General features: G+C 41.2%; 1 protein-coding gene across 2 annotated transcripts in view; it reads right to left on the bottom strand.

Moving 5' to 3' along the window:
- The window catches only part of FBP2 (fructose-bisphosphatase 2), a 39,067-nt gene extending 20,475 nt beyond the window's left edge, over positions 1-18,592 (bottom strand). For both annotated transcript variants that reach the window (XM_059924480.1, XM_059924479.1), the window contains exons 1-3: positions 18,312-18,592; positions 14,004-14,166; positions 11,672-11,764 (exon numbers count right to left, since the gene is read on the bottom strand). In XM_059924480.1, the coding sequence (XP_059780463.1) occupies positions 11,672-11,764; positions 14,004-14,166; positions 18,312-18,481 (426 nt within the window). In that variant the 5' untranslated portion in view covers positions 18,482-18,592. The remainder of the gene's footprint in view (positions 1-11,671; positions 11,765-14,003; positions 14,167-18,311) is intronic.
- Between the last annotated feature and the right edge of the window lie 434 nt (positions 18,593-19,026).

The following is a 19,026-nucleotide window of genomic DNA, read 5'->3' as shown; positions in this document are numbered from 1 at the left end:
GCAGTACCTCATTCTACATACACAACAGCACTCCAGGGTAGATACCTTTATGACCTGCATCGTTCAGATGAAGGACTCAGAGCCTGAGCGACTGGATAACTCACCCAGCATCAAGAGGAGCTGGAGTCAACCCAGGCAGCTGGGCCCAGAGCTCGTCACCGTCCATGCGCTGCCCCTTGAAGACCCTGCCCCTGTCTGTCCCCAAGTCTACAGTTCTGGACGTTTTCTTGAGGAAGCCTCTCTCTTTGGCTAGCAGCACTAACAGTGCCAATGGGAGTGGGAATTCAGAGAGACAGGGCAAGGCAGGCATGCTGACGAAGGAAGAGCAAATGTCCTTGATGGAGGCGCAGAGCCACAACTGAGACTGGATTTCACAACCTACTTTTCCAGGTATCTCTTGAAGGGCTCCTCCCTCCCTACTTCCTTGTGCTCAAAAAGGCAAGGAGGGACGTCCCTGGTGGTGCAGTGGTTAGGATTCCGGCCTTTCACTGCCGTGGCCCGGGTTCAATCTCTGGTTGGGGAACTGAGATCCCGCAAGCCATGTGGCGCAGCCAAAAAAAAATAATAAAAAATAAAGTTTTACCTTTAAACCTGTAATCTATTTTGAGATGATTTTGGTATAAAGTATAAAGTTTAGGTTGAGTTCTTTTTTTTTTTCCCTGTGTGGATATACAGTTACTCCAGCATTAATTGTTGAAAAGCCTCCTTCTTCCATTGAATTGTTTTCACAACTTTGTCAAAAATCTGTTAGCCATAAATTGTGTGAAACCATTTTTGGGTTCTCTGTTCTGTTCCATTGAACATGTGTCTATCCCTCTGTTAATATCATATAATCTTAACTTTTAGAATAACCTTATCTATATCTACAAAATATCTTGCCAGGATTTTGAGAGAAATTGAGTCAAACCTATACATATATCAGTTTGGGGAGAATTAACCTCCTTTACAATGTTGAGTCTTCCAACCCATGAACATGGTATGTTTCTCCATACAAGACATATTATTTGATTACTTTCATCAGTAATTACTGATAGAATTACTATTCCTTTTTTTTTTTGAGTAACTGTAAATTGTATCATATTTTTAAGTTTAGTTACCATATGTTTATTGCTGATATATAGAAATCCAATTGATTTTTGTATGTTGATTTTGTATCCTGTGACCCTGCTGAACTCACTTATTAGTTCTAGGAAGCTGGCTTTGGTTTTGGTGTTTGTAGATTCCTTAGGAGTTTTCTACATGGACCATGTTATCAACAGTTTTTCATTCCAATCTGTATGGTTTCACTTCTTTTTCTGGTCTCACTGCCCCAGCTAGTTCTTTCAGCATTATGTTGAATAACAGTGGTGAGATTGGACATCTTTGCCTTGTCCTTGATTTTAGAGAAAAAGCATTTTGTCTTTCACTGTTAAATATAATGTTAGCTGTTGTCTTTTTATAGATGTTCTTTATCAAGTTGAGGGAAGTTTCCCCTCTATCTCTTGCTTCCTGAGAGTTTTTGTTTGTTTGTTTTGTTTTGTTTTATAACTGAGTGTTGAATTTTGTCAAATGGTTGTTCTTCATTGATGGACATGATTCTATGATTTTTCTTCTTTAAGCTTGTTGATGTGGTGGATTACACTGACTGAATTTTGAATATTGAACCAGCTTTCCATCACTGGAGTAAACCCACTTACTCATGGTATATAATTCTTTTTATGCATTGTTGAATTTTATTTGTTAATATTTTGTTGAAGATTTTGCATCTATTCATGAGAGATATTGGTCTGTAGTTTTCCTTTCTGAACTGTCTTCATCTGGTTTTGGTATCTGTGTAATGCTGGCTTTAGAAAATAAACTGGGAAGTATTCCTTTCCCTTCTCTTTTCTAGAAGAGATTGAATAATCTTTAATCATTTGGTATAATTCTCCAGTGAAACCATCTGGGCCTAGAGATATCTCTTTTGAACTCTATTTTCTTAGTAATTATAGGGCTGTTCAAATTATCTGTTTCATACTGAGCGAGTAATAGTAGTGTGCTTTTTAAAGAATTGGTCTACCTCATCTAAGTTATCAAATTTATGTGTATAGAGTTACTTATAGTATTATATTATCCTTTTGATGTCTCCAAATGTTTTAAAATATCAGAACGACTCTGAGATGAAAAATCTAGTGCATAAACATGTGTTTCTCTGATTATTTTCCCAAGAGAAATTCCAAATAATAAAAGTATTGGGTAAAAGACTTTTGATACATATTGAAAAGTTGCCGTGCAGAATCTGATAAACATAAGATGGTATTGTCTTTTCAACTTGGCCAATTTGATAGGTGCAAAAAAAGACATCTGCTTTAATTTCCATTTTGTATAATTAATAAAGTAAATTTTTATATATTTATTGACCATTTTTATTTCTTATTTTGTAAGTTGCCTGTTTGATGTCATTGCTTATTTTTCTATCAGGGTACTCATCTTCTTACTGTTAATTTTAATAGTTTTTTATATATGAAAGATATAAATACCTTATATATGTTACAAACATTTTCCTCAATTGTCATCTGCCTTTTAATTTTATTTATAGTGTCTTTTTTTTTTTTTTTGCAGTTTTTTTTGGTAATTAAAACTATTCATGGGCTTCCCTGGTGGCACAGTGGTTGAGAATCTGCCTGCCAATGCAGGGGACACGGGTTCAAGCCCTGGTCTGGGAAGATCCCACATGCCGCGGAGCAACTAGGCCCGTGAGCCACAATTACTGAGCCTGCGCATCTGGAGTCTGTGCTCCGCAACAAGAGAGGCCGCGATAATGAGAGGCCCACGCACTGCGATGAAGAGTGGCACCCGCTTGCCGCAACTAGAGAAAGCCCTCAGAAACGAAGAACCAACACAGCCATAAATAAATAAATAAACCCAAAGTTTAAAAAAAAAAAAGAGACAGATGCAAGTTCAAATCCTGCCTTTACCACTTAGCAGCAATGTGACTTCACTGATTTAAAAAAAAAAAAAAAAAAAAAAAACTATTCATTACAGCCTAATTATTTTCTTCTCTTGTCTTTATGTTTAGACAGAATTTCTCCTATATCAAGACAAGATTAGACAAATATTCTACACTTTTTTTCTGGTTTTATTCCCCACCTCTCCACCAAACTTACAACCCATCTGTAACTTATTTCAGTGCCTGAAAAAAGAAAGTTTCAACTCTCGTTTTCCCTCCAATATGGTCTTGGAACTCCCAAAATACACTTCATGTTAGTATTCTCCATTGCCATGACACTTTTCTCAAAAATCTCAGAGGAGTTTACAAATGATTTAGTGTTATCTTTTTCAAATCTTTATATTTTTCCCTACTCCACTAAAATCTTTATATTTTTCCCTACTCCCTACTTCCCTGTCACATATAAAGGCAGTGGTGCCTCCTATGGCCACTTAACAGTAAAGTTAGTGACAACTGCAAAGGCTCAATGTGTTTGGTGGTAGAAGGTATGGGAAAGTTGATTATTTTTCTTTTAATTGAGGTATAAATTACATATAGCAAAGCACACAAATCTTAACTATACAGTTTGACAAATTTTTACATATATATAGTACATACCGATGTAACTACTAGGATCAATTTATAGAATATTTCCAGCCACCTAGCAGATTCTCTTATACCCTCTTTCAGTCACTATCACCTCCCCCAAGGTAACCTCTATTCTGGCCTTTATCTGGACATCAAAAGAATAATTAGTTTGACTGTTTTGGAACTTCATATAAATGAAATTACAAAGCATGTGTTCTTTTGTATCTGGATTATGTTTCACAACATACGTCTTTGTGATTTTATCTGTGCTGTTGCACATAGCAATTTGTTCTTTTGCATTGCTATGTAGCTTTTTGTCGTGTGACTATATCACAGTTTATTTATCTATTCTTATGTTGATACACTTTTTGATTTTTTTCAGTTTGGGTCTTTTACGAATAATTTGTACACATCTTTTGGCAGACACAGGCACCCATTTATCCTGGGTGCACTCCAGGAGTGGACTTGCTGGGCCATAGTGCATCAGTATATGTTTAATACTAGCAGGTGCTATCAAAATTTTCTGAAGTGTTTGTATCATTTTCTACTCCCACCACCAATATATTAGAATTCCAGTTGCTTCATCTACAGTTGGTATGGTTAGTATTTTTAATTTTAGCCACTCTGGTTGGGGGCAGGTGGTAAATGATGTCTCAGTGCTGTTTCCATGTCCATTTCCCTGATGACTAATGATGGTGAGCATCTCTCATGTACTTATTAACCAGCTAGGGAAAAAAATCTCTTTTTTGAAGTTCCTGTTCAAGTCTTTTGCCCATTCCTTTGATAAGATTGAGAGTATTTTTTATTGATTTGTAGGAGTTCTTTATTTATTCTGTAAATGAGTTCTCTGTTGGATGTATGCACTGAAACTTTTTCCATCTGTCTGTATTTGCCTTTTCACTCCCTTAATGTTGTTTTTTTTTAAAATTAATTTTTATTAGAGTATAGTTGATTTACAATGTTGTGTTACTTTCTGCTGTACAGCAAAGTGAATCACTTATACATATACATATATCCACTGTTTTTTAGATTCTATTCCCATATCGGTCATTACTGAGTATTTAGTAGAGTTCCCTGTGCTATATAGCAGGTCCTTATTAGTTATCTATTTTATATATAGTAGTGTGTATATGGCAATCCCAATCTCCCAATTTACCCCTCCCTCCCCTTCCCCCTTGGTAACCATAAGTGTGTTTTCTACATCTGTGATCCTATTTCTGTTTTGTAAATAGGTTCATTTGTACCATTTTTTTAGATTCCACATATAAGTGATATCATATGATATTTATCTTTGTCTGACTTACTTCACTCAGTATGACAATCTCTAGGTCCATCCTTAATGTTGTCTTTTGATGAACAAAAGTTCTTAGTTTCAATGAAGCGCAGTTTACTAGCCTTTTCCTTCAAGGTTAGTACTTTTTATGTCCTGTTTAAAAAATCTTTACCTTCCTCAAAGGCATGAAGATATTCTCCTGTGGGTTTTTTTCTAGGAGCTTTATAGCTTTACTTTTTACAGTGAAGTCTCTGGTCTTTAATCAATCTTTGTGTATGGTGTGAAGTAGGAGTCAAGTTAATTTTTTCTCATACTGATATTCACCTGGACCAGCATCACTTATTGAAGGGATCATCCTGTACAAATTAAACTTCAGTATTGCCTTTTCATAAATCAGGCGATCATACATGTGTGGGTTTATCTCTAGACTCTCTTTTGTGTTCCACTGGTCTATGTATCCTTATGTCAGTAAAAGAGTAGAATTTTGGTGAGGTTGACTTACCCATAATAATGGGATACAGGGTCTCCTGACCCTGTAGGGGTGTTAAAACCCACACCCTTGATTTACTCAGATCAACAAGACCAGCTCCTCCCATCAGGACGACTCCCTCAGTCCTCTTCTTAAGCCTCTGGTTTTCAGTTTTCTGTGATTCTGGTCCCCCACCCCTTACCTTGTGTTTATTGCTTGTTCATTTCAATGAGCTCAGCCACGAATTTAAAGGATGATATATTGTATCCAAAAGTTCTGGATGTCTTGAAGGGAGAGAGTTTGCACTTTGTCTAATCTGTGACTGTTGGAAATGGAAAATGTCAACTTCAAGAAAAAGGAAAATCATACAACAGGGAGCTGAAAGCAGTATGGGACATCTTAAAGGGTGTTTAGCAATGCTCCTCAGAGATAAGGGGAAGAAAATACTTTTGACAGTTCTCTGACAGTCCTGAAACTTCTATCTTGATGCTTATAGAGAATCACAGAAATCCTGGTCAGAAACGGGCACCATCCCTGGCTTTGACAAGGTTCTAAGAGGCTGTGACAGCCCCATGAGGTCTCTGAAGCAAGCTGCTCTCTCATTAGACATTGCTTAAGCATCACAAAGCTTTCTCTTCATGTCTCATTCGTTTCTCAAACTTGCCCCCCCTATTTAGAAACATTATCAGAGAAAATCTATGGTTATTTGGACTAGCCTTCAAAGCCTCTGGTTTATTTGAATTTTAAGACAAAAATCTCTGTGTTCAAAATCACCAAAATTCAAGTGTGAATATCCCAAATTATTATGTATAGTAATATTCCTCTTTTTTTGTTTCAAAGACTTCATTTTTTTTTAACATCTTTATTGGAGTATAATTGCTTTACAATGGTGTGTTAGTTTCTGCTTTATAACAAAGTAAATCAGTTATACATATACATATATCCCGATATCTCCTCCCTCTTGCGTCTCCCTCCCTCCCACCCTCCCTATCCCACCGCTCTAGGTGGTCACAAAGCACCGAGCTGATCTCCCTGTGCTATGCGGCTGCTTCACACTAGCTATCTATTTCACGTTTGGTAGTGTATATATGTCCATGCCACTCTCTCACTTTGTCACAGCTTACCCTTCCCCTTCCCCAAGACTTTATTTTTTTGAGAACAGTTTTAGGGTCACAGAAAAATTGTGAGAAAGATACAGAGATTTCCCACATACTCCCTGTCCACACACATGCACAGCCTCCCTCATTATTCCTCTTTGTTTTTAAATCAGTTGGCTTTAAGAAGCTATTAAGACCATCAACAAAATGAAAAGGCAAAAAACATTTGGAGATCATACATAGAATAAGGGATTAATATCCAAAATATACAAAGAACTCATACAACTCAATGGCAAAAAAACAAATGATCTGACTGAATAGACATTTTTCCAAAGAAGGCATACAAAGGGCCAACGGGTACATGAAAAGGTGCTCAACACCACTAATCATCAGAGAAATGCAAATCAAAACCACAATGAGATATCACCTCACACCTGTCAGAATGACTAATATCAAAAAGATCAGCAATAACAAGTGTTGGTGAGGATGTGGAGAGAAGGGAACCCTCGGGCACTGCTTGGAGGAATGTAAATTGGTGAAGCCAATATGGAAAACAGTATGGAGGTTCTTCAAAAAATTAAATATAGAGCTATATAAGATCCAGCAATTACACTTCTGGGTATATACCTGAAGGACATGAAATCACTCTTTCACAGATATATAGACATAAAATTCAGCAATGAAAAACAAGGAAATCCTGCCATTCATGACAATATGGATGGACTTTGAGGGCATTATGCTAAGTGAAATAAGTCAGAGAAGGACAAATACTGTATGATCTCACTTACACGTGGATTCTAAAAAAAAAAAAAAAAAAAAAAACAACTCATAGATACAGAGAACAGATTGGTAGTTTCCAGAAGAAAGGGGTGGGGTAGGTGAAATGAGTGAAGGTGGTCAAAGGTACAGACTTCCAGTTACAAGATGAGTAAGTCCTGGGGATGTAATGTACGGCATTGGGACTAGAGTTAATAATACCATATTGTCACACTTTCTTCTCAACTGCTCATGGAATATAATCCAGGCTAGATCATATCTTGGGTCACAAATCAAGCCTTGGTAAATTTAAGAAAATTGAAATCGTATCAAGTATCTTTTCTGACCACAACGCTATGAGACTAGATATCAATTACAGGAAAATATCTGTACAAAAGAACAAATACATGGAGGCTAAACAATACACTACTTAACAACCAAGAGATCACTGAGGAAATCAAAAAATACTGAGAAACAAATGACAATGAAAACAAGACAACCCAAAACCTATGGGATGCAGCAAAAGCAGTTCTAACAGGGAAGTTTATAGCCTTACAATTCTACCTCAAGAAACAAGAAACACAAAACATCTCAAATAAACAACCTAACCTTACACTTAAAGCAATTAGACAAAGAAGAACAAAAAAAACCCCAAAGTTAGCAGAAGGAAAGAAATCATAAAGATCAGATCAGAAATAAATGAAAAAGAAATGACAGAAACAATAGCTAAGAGCAATAACACTAAAAGCTGGTTCTTTGAGAAGATAAACAAAATTGATAAACCACTAGCCAGACTCATCCAGAAAAAAAGGGAGAAGACTCAAATCAATAGGATTAGAAATGAAAAAGGAGAAGTAACAACTGACACTGCAGAAATACAAAGGATCATGAGAGATTACTACAAGCAACTATATGCCAATAAAAAGGGCAACCTGGAAGAAATGGACACAGTCTTAGAAGAGCACAACCTTCCAAGACTGAACCAAGAAGAAATAGGAAATATAAACAGACCAATCACAAGCACTGAAATTGAGACTGTGATTAAAAATCTTCCAACAAACAAAAGCCCAGGACCAGATGGCTTCACAGGCAAAATTCTATCAAACATTTAGAGAAGAGCTAACACCTATCCTTCTCAAACTCTTCCAAAATATAGCAGAGAGAGGAACACTCCCAACCTCATTCGACAAGGCCACTATCACCCTGATACCAAAACAAGACAAAGATGTCACAAAGAAAGAAAACTACAGGACAATATCACTGATGAACATAGATGCAAAAATCCTCAACAAAATACTAGCAAAGAGAATCCAACAGCACATTAAAAGGATCATACACCATGATCAAGTGGGGTTTATCCCAGGAATGCAAGGATTCTTCAATATATGCAAATCAATCAATGTGATACACCATATTTACAAATTGAAGGATAAAAACCATATGATCATCTCAATAGATGCAGAGAAAGCTTTCGACAAAATTCAACACCCATTTATGATAAAAATCCTCCAGAAAGTAGGCAGAGAGGGAACTTACCTCAACATAATAAAGGCCGTATATGACAAACCCACAGCCAACACCATTCTTAACAGTGAAAAACTGAAACCATTTGCACTAAGATCAGGAACAAGACAAGGTTGCCCACTCTCACCACTATTATTCCACACAGTTTTGGAAGTTTTAGCCACAGAAATCAGAGAAGAAAAAGAAAGCAAAGGAATCCAAATCGGAAAAGAAGAAGTAAAGCTGTCACTGTTTGCAGATGACATGGTACTATACACAGAGAATTCTAAAGACGTTACCAGAAAACTACTAGAGCTAATCAATGAATTTGGTAAAGTAGAAGGATAAAAAATTAATGCACAGAAATCTCTTGCATTCCTATACACCAATGATGAAAAACCAGAAAGAGAAATTAAGGAAACACTCCCATTTACCATTGCAACAAAAAGAATAAAATACCTAGGAATAAGCCTACCTAAGGAGACAAAAGACCTGTATGAAAAAAACTATAAGACACTGATGAAAGAAATTAAACATGATACAAACAGATGGAGAGACGTACCATGTTCTTGCATTGGAAGAATTAACGTTGTGAAAATGACTATACTACCCAAAGCAGTCTACAGATTCAATGCAAATCCTATCAAACTACCAATGGCATTTTTCACAGAACTAGAACAAAAAATTTCACAGTTTGTATGGAGACACAAAAGACCCCGAATAGCCAAAGCAATCTTGAGAAAGAAAAACGGAGCTGGAGGAATCAGGCTCCCGGACTTCAGACTATACTGCAAAGCTACAGTAATCAAGACAGTATAGTACTGGAACAAACACAGAAATATAGATCAATGGAACAGGATAGAAAGCCCAGAAATAAACCCATGCACATATGGCCATCTTACCTTTGGTAAAGGCAGCAAGAATATACAATGGAAAAAAGACAGCCTCTTCAATAAGTTGTGCTGGGAAAACTGGACAGCTACATGTAAAAGAATGAAATTAGAACACTCCCTAACACCATGCACAAAAATAACCTCAAAATGGATTAAAGACTTAAATGTAAGGCCAGACACTATAAAATTCTTAGAGGAAAACATAGGCAGACACTCTATGACATAAATCACAGCAAGATCCTTTTTGACCCAGCTCCTAGAGAAATGGAAATAAAAACAAAAATAAACAAATGGGACCTAATGAAACTTAAAAGCTTTTGCACAGCAAAGGAAAACATAAACAAGATGAAAAGACAACCCTCAGAATGGGAGAAAATATTTGTAAATGAAGCAACTGACAAAGGATTAATCTCCAAAATTTACAAGCAGCTCATGCAGCTCAGTATCAAAAAAACAAACAACCCAATCCAAAAATGGGCAGAACACCTAAATAGACATTTCTCCAAAGAAGATATAAAGACAGCCAATAAACACATGAAAGGATGCTCAACATCACTAATCATTGGAGAAATGCAAATCAAAACTACAATGACATAGCACCTCACACCAGTCAGAATGGCCATGATCAAAAAATCTACAAACAATAAATGCTGGAGAGGGTGTGGAGAAAAGGGAACCCTCTTGCACTGTTGGTGGCAATGTAAATTGATACAGCCACTATGGAGAACAGTATGGAGGTTCCTTAAAAAACTAAAAATAGAACTACCATACGACCCAGAAATCCCACTACTGGGCATATACCTTGAGAAAACGATAATTCAAAAAGAGTCATGTACCACAATGTTTATTGCAGCTCTATTTACAGTAGCCAGGACATGGAAGCAACTTAAGTGTCCATCGACAGATGAATGGATAAAGAAGATGTGGCACATATATACAATGGAATATTACTCAGCCATAAAAAGAAATGAAATTGAGTTATTTGTAGTGAGGTGGATGGACCTAGAGTCTGTCATACAGGCTGAAGTAAGTCAGAAAGAGAAAAACAATACTGTATGCTATCACATATATATGGAATCTATAAAAAGAGAAAATGGTTTTGAAGAACCTAGGGGTAGGACAGGAATAAAGACGCAGACATAGAGAATGGACTTGAGGACACAGGGAGGGGGAAGGGTAAGCTGGGACGAAGTGAGAGAGTGGCATGGACTTTTATACACTACCAAATGTAAAATAGATAGCTAGTCGGAAGCAGCCGCATAGCACAGGGAGATCAGCTGGGTGCTTTGTGTCCACCTAGAGGGGTGGGATAGGGAGGGTGGGAGGGAGATGCAAGAGGGAGGAGATATGGGGATATATGTATATGTATAGCTGATTCACTTTGTTATAAAGCAGAAACTAAGACACCATTTTAAAGCAATTATACTCCAATAAAGATGTTTTAAAAAAAATACTGTATCGTTTATTTGAAAGTGGCTGTGAGAGTAGATCTTAAAAGTCCTCATCACACATACACACACACACACACACACACACACACACACACACAAATTGTAACTATGTGAGGGGATGGATGTTGACCATTTCAGTGAATTTTGCCAACAGCCTAAGTGAGCCTGGAAGCGAATTCTTCTCAATAGGGTGCCAGGCCGGCTGACACCAAGATTTTGGCCTTACAAGACAGAGAACCCAGCCATGCCTGCCAGACTTCTGACCCAAGAACTGGGAGATAATTAATGGAGGTTGTTTTAAGCCTCTAAATGTGTGGTGAATTGTTACAGCAGCAGCAGAAAGCAAACGCAGTAAGATTTAAGGTACACAAGGAAGGAACAGAGGGGCCTTCAGATGCCACCTGGAACCTAATTCCACGTCTGGCATTTGTGTTGCCTCCAGATTTTCAAAACAAGGCCTCATCTATCAGCTCACCCTCCCTTCCTAGGAACGGCGAGAACAGGACTGAAGGAAATGACCGATTCGGGTATTCAATGAGGAGCCCGAGGCAGAGCGAGGTGCATGGCTTGCCTGCCACGGTGTGTCTGGTTAGTGGGAGGACCGAGGTGAGAACTCCAGACTCATGGCTCCCAGCCCAGGAACGTTTGGAACCACCAGAGGAAGGAAGTGTTAAAGAACATACTGTTTACTCACCTTTCTGTAGATGGCAAATATGGTTCCAATGGAGGCCAGGCAGTCAATGTTCGAAGATCCATCCAGTGGGTCAAAGCAGACCACATATTTCCCCTACATGCACAGAGGGCAGAACACCTGATCAGGTCACCTTCCGAGCAACATACTCTGTGTAAGTGGCTGTGTGTGGCAGACAACACTACACCAAAAGCGATTCAGAGCAAAGGGATATCCTCGTCAAAAAATGCAATTACTTAAGGAGTGCAGAGTGTATCAGCATACATTAACTGTGCAGCTCAGAGCTCGCCTGCCCATAAACAGATTAGTTGACACCCACAGGGGGTGATGGAGGTCCCACCCACCTCCAAATAGCTCTCCTCCCACCTGCCCTGGCTCTGCCCTCCTCTCCTACCTGGGACCAGTGGGGACTCAGAGCTGCTGCGGGTGTGAGAGGAAACCAGGTCTGAAATGGGCACCTTGCAGGGAAGAGGTGGAGAAGCTGAAGACGAACTTGGACAAGCTCTACCCACGTCCACAGTAAGGTCGGCTATTGATTTACTGGTACTTCTGAGCCTCTCCTCAGACAGGCTTTTTTCACTTTAGCACATTTTTACTGAAAGAAAATCTCAGAACAATGTCCCAGGGCCTCTGGGTCTGTCTTATTAAAATAACTGGTATGTATGACTACATCAGGAGAATAAAAATACACCTCTGGGTTTTGCTGCATCCACCCTACCTTGCTGATGTGAAGACCAGAGACAGAGTAGGTAGGGTCTTGAGATACCATGTCCCTCATGCCCACTCACGCTGCTGTCACCAGCAGTTCGGTGGAAAGAAAACACCAGATACTTTTTACAGGCCTCCTATGTGCAAGGTTCTGTGAGAGCCTTAGTGATGGGGACTGGGGTGTCCTGGCTAATTAAACACTGGTAATCAAGCATCAAGTAAAATGGGAGTCATTTTTCCCACCACTAAACTACTTTCCCCTGACTTTCCAATGAGTAATGCCCTAGCTTAATGTGAGCTTTCTTCCTTTCTTTCTTTCCCTTTCTTTCCTTCCTTTTTCTTTCTTTCTTTCTCTTTCTTTCTTTCTTTGTTCCCTTCTTTCTTTCTTTCTTTCTTTTCTTTCTTTCTTTCTCTCTCTCTCCCTCTTTCTTTCATTTCTTTCCTTCCTTCTTTCTTCCTTCCTTTTCTCCTTTCTTTTTTCCTTGTTCAACAGGAGGTGAGGCGGGGGGGTGGGCAGTGGAATTCATAAACTTGGAAATTCCCCATTCTCCTGTAGATAAGCCAGTTCAGCCCATTCATTTCATACATGCATGCATTCAACAGGTATTTGTTGAACATCAAACATATGCTGGAGAAGGTTCACGAGCTGATGTGGGAACAAGCAAGGAGTATTCAAGAACTAGCGTGAAGACCTGTGTAGCTCAGGCCAACGGGGAAAGAAAATGTGAGATTTGATCAGAGAGATAATCAAGGGTCATATCGGTGGAAATTGAAAATTGAAAATAATAGGTGTGACTTAGCCTAATTATGTGAGACAACAAGTATAACGTGCTTTGGCACAGTCCCCACCTTACAGCAAGTGTTCAATAAATTTGGTTTTACTTTAATTTTTCCATCCTTTCAGCTAATCACAAGGAAATGGCACCTTGTCCCCAAGACCCACTGTACAAAACAAGGGCCAACGGTCTTAGCGTTTATTTGGCATTACTGTACTGCAGCTGAATATGGGTTGAATATTTTGGCTACCAGCTTTTTTTTTTTTTTTAATAAACTGTGAAAACATAGTGAATATAGACCCTCCCCAGTCATGCCCTGCACTAACCAAGTTTACCATTGCATTAAGGCCAGAGCAACGATCTTTACGAATTCTTTTATGTTTTAGTCTAACAGTTTGTCAGGCATGAAGAAATCTCTGCTGAAACCAAACCCCCTTGGGGAAAGGGCTGAGAGTACAGTGGGGATGAGAAGATTAAGAGACGGTATAGTACCACAGGAACTCTACTTTTTACTGGACTGGATTTTCAAGCGCTCCAAAATGTTGGGACTTGTTACCAGTACAGTAAGTGAAAACCCATGATGAATCCCATCCACTGAGAAGTTTCGGTAAAGCCCTCTGATTTATTTCCTGAATGAATCACTGCCCTATTACTGAGTCTGTTTGACTAGACAGCATAAGGCTTCCAACTAAAGAAGTATGCAATCCCTTGTTTGTTTCCAGAAAATAAAAAAATTAAGCAATAGAGGGAAATACCAGAAATAAAAAAAAGCAAGGCAACCAAAGTCTTCCCCACTCAGTTGCGCCCTCTACTGGTGAGTAGAGGAGCTTCAGCCCGGCTGCCACACTCACCCTCTTCTCCTGGGCGGTGATAAGCGCGTCTTTATTCTCTTCCGAGACCAGGACGCAGGTGCTGTAGGAGGACTGGAGCATGTTGATCACCAGAGCATTGGATAACACGTCCAGTTTCTTCACCTCATCCCCTGTCACGTTCACGCTTCCCGCGATTCCGTACCTAAGAAGACAAAAGGCTGGAGGAAATCAGGAAGGGAGCTTGGACTCCAGCAAAGATGCCCAGACGCCAAGATACCACCCCTGTATCCCTCTTTTCCCTTCAGGGCTCCAGAGTCTCCAAATTATAAATACGACCAAGTGCGTCCTCTCTCACAGCGCTGGTTCTTACGCTTGCTTCCTTTACACCTCAGGGATATTGTCCTAAGTCCCTCGTCATCCCAGTAAAACTAACCAGAATTCAATCTTACTAACGAGCAACCCTGCCCCCGGCCCTGGGAGACAGAATTCATAAAGTCAGACACATCGCCAAAATTAATAACTCTAAAAAGTAAAGGACCGTGGCTTTCCAGCCCTGGAATTTCTAGTATTTGTTGATTATCCTCAAATAGTGGCCTGCTGGGCTGAATTAAAATTTGCTCTGCTGTAGCTTGGCATTACTTGAATAAGAAGGAAAGTGGGGGACAGACTTAACTAGTTTGATTTGATTCTTTACCACCATTCCAAGCAATGTAAGAATGAACACTACTGTAAGAATTCTATCTGGAGGCTTTGTGTTTTAGAGGATTGCTATGCAAAGGTCTCCAGGGAATTCCCTGGGGGTCCCGTGGTTAGGACTCAGTGCTTTCACTTCCCCAGGTCTGGGTTTGATCCCTGGTTGGGGAACTAAGATCCCGAAAGCTGCGTGGCTCGGCCAAAAAAAAAAAAAAAAAAAAGTCTCCAGCTCCCACCCTCGTGGGTGGGATCCTTCTAAAATCAGTCAGATCACCCCTGTCTCTCCAGAGTCCCCAGGCCCCCCACAGTGGGTTTCAGGCCGCACCAAGGAAGGCCTGGTCCCACACTGGCCTTGCCTCTTGGCCCTCTCACCCTCAGTCTCAGCCTCTGGAACCCAACGGGCACACACCTGCCTTACACAGACCCCTGGGTTCCCTGTCCCCCACCCCCCATGTTCTTCTCTCCGTGAGCCACATGGCTATCATCCCCCTCAAGCCTTTCTCATGCCAACAGCCACCAAGGTCCTGAGGCCACCAGCACCCAGCAAGCTGCTTCTCTCCTCTCCCCCTTCACTCATGGTATCCCCCCCATGGGAGTGCTTTCTGCCCACAGACAGCTTTCTTCTACTTGCCCTCCTAACCTCTTCCAGAAGCTTCCCTGGTGCCACACACACCGGATACAGCCTTGTCAGCCTTTCCAGAGCAGCTCACAATCTGTTTGTGGGAATGTCCTTCCTGCTGGATTATCTGCTCACCGAAGGCAAGAGCTGTGACTCACTGTACTTGTTTCCACAGCACTCAATATACGTTCACTGAACTATGAAGAATGGATGGCAGGAAAGTAATTCCCTCCCTCTCCTTTTTGTTAACGCCATTTTTTTGTTGAAGGACTCCTCAGGCGGCTCTAACAGGTAGCCAGGGTTGAGATCCACTGATTCACCCTAAGCCGGGGCGGGGGACAACTCATTTCCCACCCTTTTCCCTGATTGACAGCCTCTCCCCTCCCCCACAGATCCCCCCATCACTTGATGTCTGATGTGATGAGATCTGCCTTGGAAAACAATACTGGTGGCCTCACCTCAAAGACTGTACCTTCTGGTTCAAAATAAAAGCAAACAAACACACAACAGCAACCACAAAACTGGGTTATTTTGCATCAGAATTTAAAGGGTCCACAAACCCAGTCCTCTTGTTTAACTGGAATCTTGATGTGGCTTCTACCAGAGAATGAAGAGCTGGGGTGCCCGAGGCCTGTGGGTGGTGGAGCTGAGAAACAGGCTCTCTGTCCTGTGCTTTGCAAACACTTCCTCCACCTCCACAACAACCCCGCCCTTATCCCGCCCCTCAGCCCACCCTCTGCACCCTCCCTGCAGGTGCGGGGCATTCTGCTCTGCCTAGCGCCTCCCACCATCCACACCCCTCCTTTCAGAAAGAATGGAAGATCATCACAATGAGATCTAATTGCCTGACAACTGCTCCAAGTTAGATCACAGGCAGAAAAGCGCTTTTTAACCGGTAAGAGTATTTTTTACGATCTTAACTAACATTTAAGCTTTACTGATAATTTTTTAATGGATTGTTCTGCTGTTTTGACACTAGAAAGCCGTGGAGAGGATTCCAGGGGTGGTATTCTAGCATTCCCTTCTTCCTACAGAAAGGAGCAGAGAAAAAAGAAGAAAAATATGAGACTTTCTGATCCGTTTTGCATTTATCGAGCAGGTGCCTAGAAACGTCTTCCCAAAAAGAGGAAGCAAAGGAATGAGGGGCTTGAGGCCCCCTAAATGGGAAAGTGGCAGGAATATGTTAAAGTCCCATTTTCATGAGCAGAATTGCTCTGGGATAGGATGCAACCTTTCAGCTCTTTGAGAAGCAAGTCCAGGGTCCTCTTAAAATTATCTCAGCATCTTATTAGAAAGAAGGAATTTCCAGCCAATGGACTTCTCCCACTGACACTTTGGGTATCTATTACAGAGGCACCCAGGGAAGGATGCCACCTGAATTGGCAAAATACGTGGTCTCTGCTTTACGGAGGACACCTGCCTCAGCCTCCGAGAAAATGCGAAATCCTGACGTCTTGTTTCCACGGACTGCGCCTGCCACCTAGTGGTGAGTCAGCGACATCGCCCTGTTAGCCGGCAAATTTCCCCAGGTTCGGGCTTGGAACCACAGTAATAAGGAGCATTTATTATGGGGCTGGCACTGTCGAAGTCATCATCACATGGACCTACTAAGCCTTACAACTAGCGCTACGAGTTAGGTGCTATTAGTATCCAAACCGTTTTACAATTTTACAGGCCCTAGCGAGAGTAGATCATTGACCATGATCACATGGCAGAGAAAACCAAGTCAGAGGAGCACCTGAATTATCCAACCACTGAGTCCACGTCCTCTGGACACTCCATGGCCACAAAGTCAGAGTTCTGCAGCGATTAGCACGACCCCACCACAGCAGCCCCTGCCCAGCCCAGCCCCCCTGCACTGGGGAGCCCATGAACATGGGTAACACTGAGAGGTCAGCAGGCAACCCAGGAAACTGCTCTATGCGTAGCCCAGCTCACCACCAGATAGGAGCAGAACAGAGGCAAGTAGCTGTGTCTCACGTTCATGAAGGTCTTTAAAGGTAGAGCTGGCCATTATTGCCAAATGAGGTACTCATACAGTTATAGCAATACACAGACAGGGGGAAAACCAGTCACAATCACCTTTAACTTGGAGCTCATTACTGAGTCACAAAGTATTATATAAATAAAGTCTGTAATTATCACATTTTTTGTGTGTTAAAAGTACTAAGTTGTTAGAATAAATATGTCAAATTATTGGACTTTGTTATTTCTTCATTTTGGAATAATAACAATAATAACAACAATGGGTCCCTTCATCTTCTGCGAGGACCTCCATGGCAGTTGCTACCAGGAAAATGGAAGCCCAAAGAAAGACTGCTTCTTTTCACCACAGACTTAAACTGGACCCTTGGCTGTGAGAATCAGCAGCTGTAGCATGAACTTGGGTAAAGCACCAAGAGAGCAAAGTGGGAGAACACTCTGCATGCCCTCCTCCCGGGCCCAGCACCTCCCAGCTTCCGGCACACCAAGTGGAGAGAAGATTGAGTCACAGAGAAGAAATAAAATATTGTTTTAAAAGCAAAAGACTCTTTTCGATGGTGAGAAAGGAGATGGACGACGGGCCCTGGGATTCAGTAAATGATTTCTACCTCCTAATGACTATGGGCAAAGGTCATGGTAATAAAACGCTCATATCTGCAAAGGGCATCAAGCGTCCTCTCAAGCCTCCTGGCGGTTGCTTTGTGCCAGTGAGAATGCAAGCACAAGTCACGATAACTCAGGATATGTTTCAATGGAACAAGCCCCTGAGCTTGTTATCATTATAATACATGGTAACTGGGAAAATTATATACTTTTTCTCCATAGCATGTCTCCAAGTATCTTGTTTCTTTCTTGAAACAAGTCAAAGGCCCCTTTATCAAAGCACACCTGGCAGAAACTTTAAGGCAACTTCCCTCCAGGGCACACGGGCTAATACTTCTGAGCCAGTTTCGGCCCAAGCACCTAGAGCTCTGCCCACCCCCACCTGGGCCCCCGTCGCTGCGTGTCGCCGGGGTGGCTGGGGGGCTGGTGTGTGGGAGGGGTAGACTCACAGATGGGCTAGGCCGGCCTTGCGCACGGCCGAGGAGATGGCTTTGATGGCCGTCAGCATGGAGTTGAGCAGCTGTGTGAGCTCCCCGGTGCCTTTGGCCTGACGCCCCTTTTCCATAACGTAGCGGGTCAGGGTGAGCATGTCCGTTGCGAAGGGGCTTCTGTCCCCCATTGCGGCGGGTAGTTTTTCAAATCCTTTTCTCCCTGCAGAAGAAAGCCTTATCTCTAAGGGCTGCTCAGTGGCTCTGCGGTATCAGAGCTGATTAGAAATCTGTACTGGCCGTGCCAGGACCTTTAAGGGAAAGTGCCCCAGGCCACGTGGTTGAAATAACTGGGCGAGTCCTCAAGGAAACCTCTCGGGCCTGGCTGATCTGAAGGCTGCCAAGCTGTAAATAGAAACCGGCAGCCGGGAAACACAGACCTACTTTTTCTTGACGAAACTTTTTCTTTAAAGATCCTAAGAAGCAACCGTTTAGTAAAGGTAAGAGATGAGAATTACAGCCACTAAAAAAAAAAAAAAAAAAAAAAAACAAGAAAAAGATCCATAAAACCCTCTTATTCAAAGACTCAGAAGGTTTCTTCACATGTATCTACTGCAGGGCCCCATTCCCTCACATTGCAGGAGGCAGATTGGCAGATATCTTATCTGGGGTATAGGTCACATAACAAAATAATGGCAGTCCTGGGACTTCTTAGCCAGGGTTCTTTCATGTTTGA

This window comes from Balaenoptera ricei, chromosome 6, assembly GCF_028023285.1.
Source record: "Balaenoptera ricei isolate mBalRic1 chromosome 6, mBalRic1.hap2, whole genome shotgun sequence".
Classification (NCBI taxonomy): Eukaryota; Metazoa; Chordata; class Mammalia; order Artiodactyla; family Balaenopteridae; genus Balaenoptera; species Balaenoptera ricei.
The sequence above is the reverse complement of the archived record's forward strand: the minus strand, read 5'-3'. Positions and strand labels throughout refer to the sequence as shown.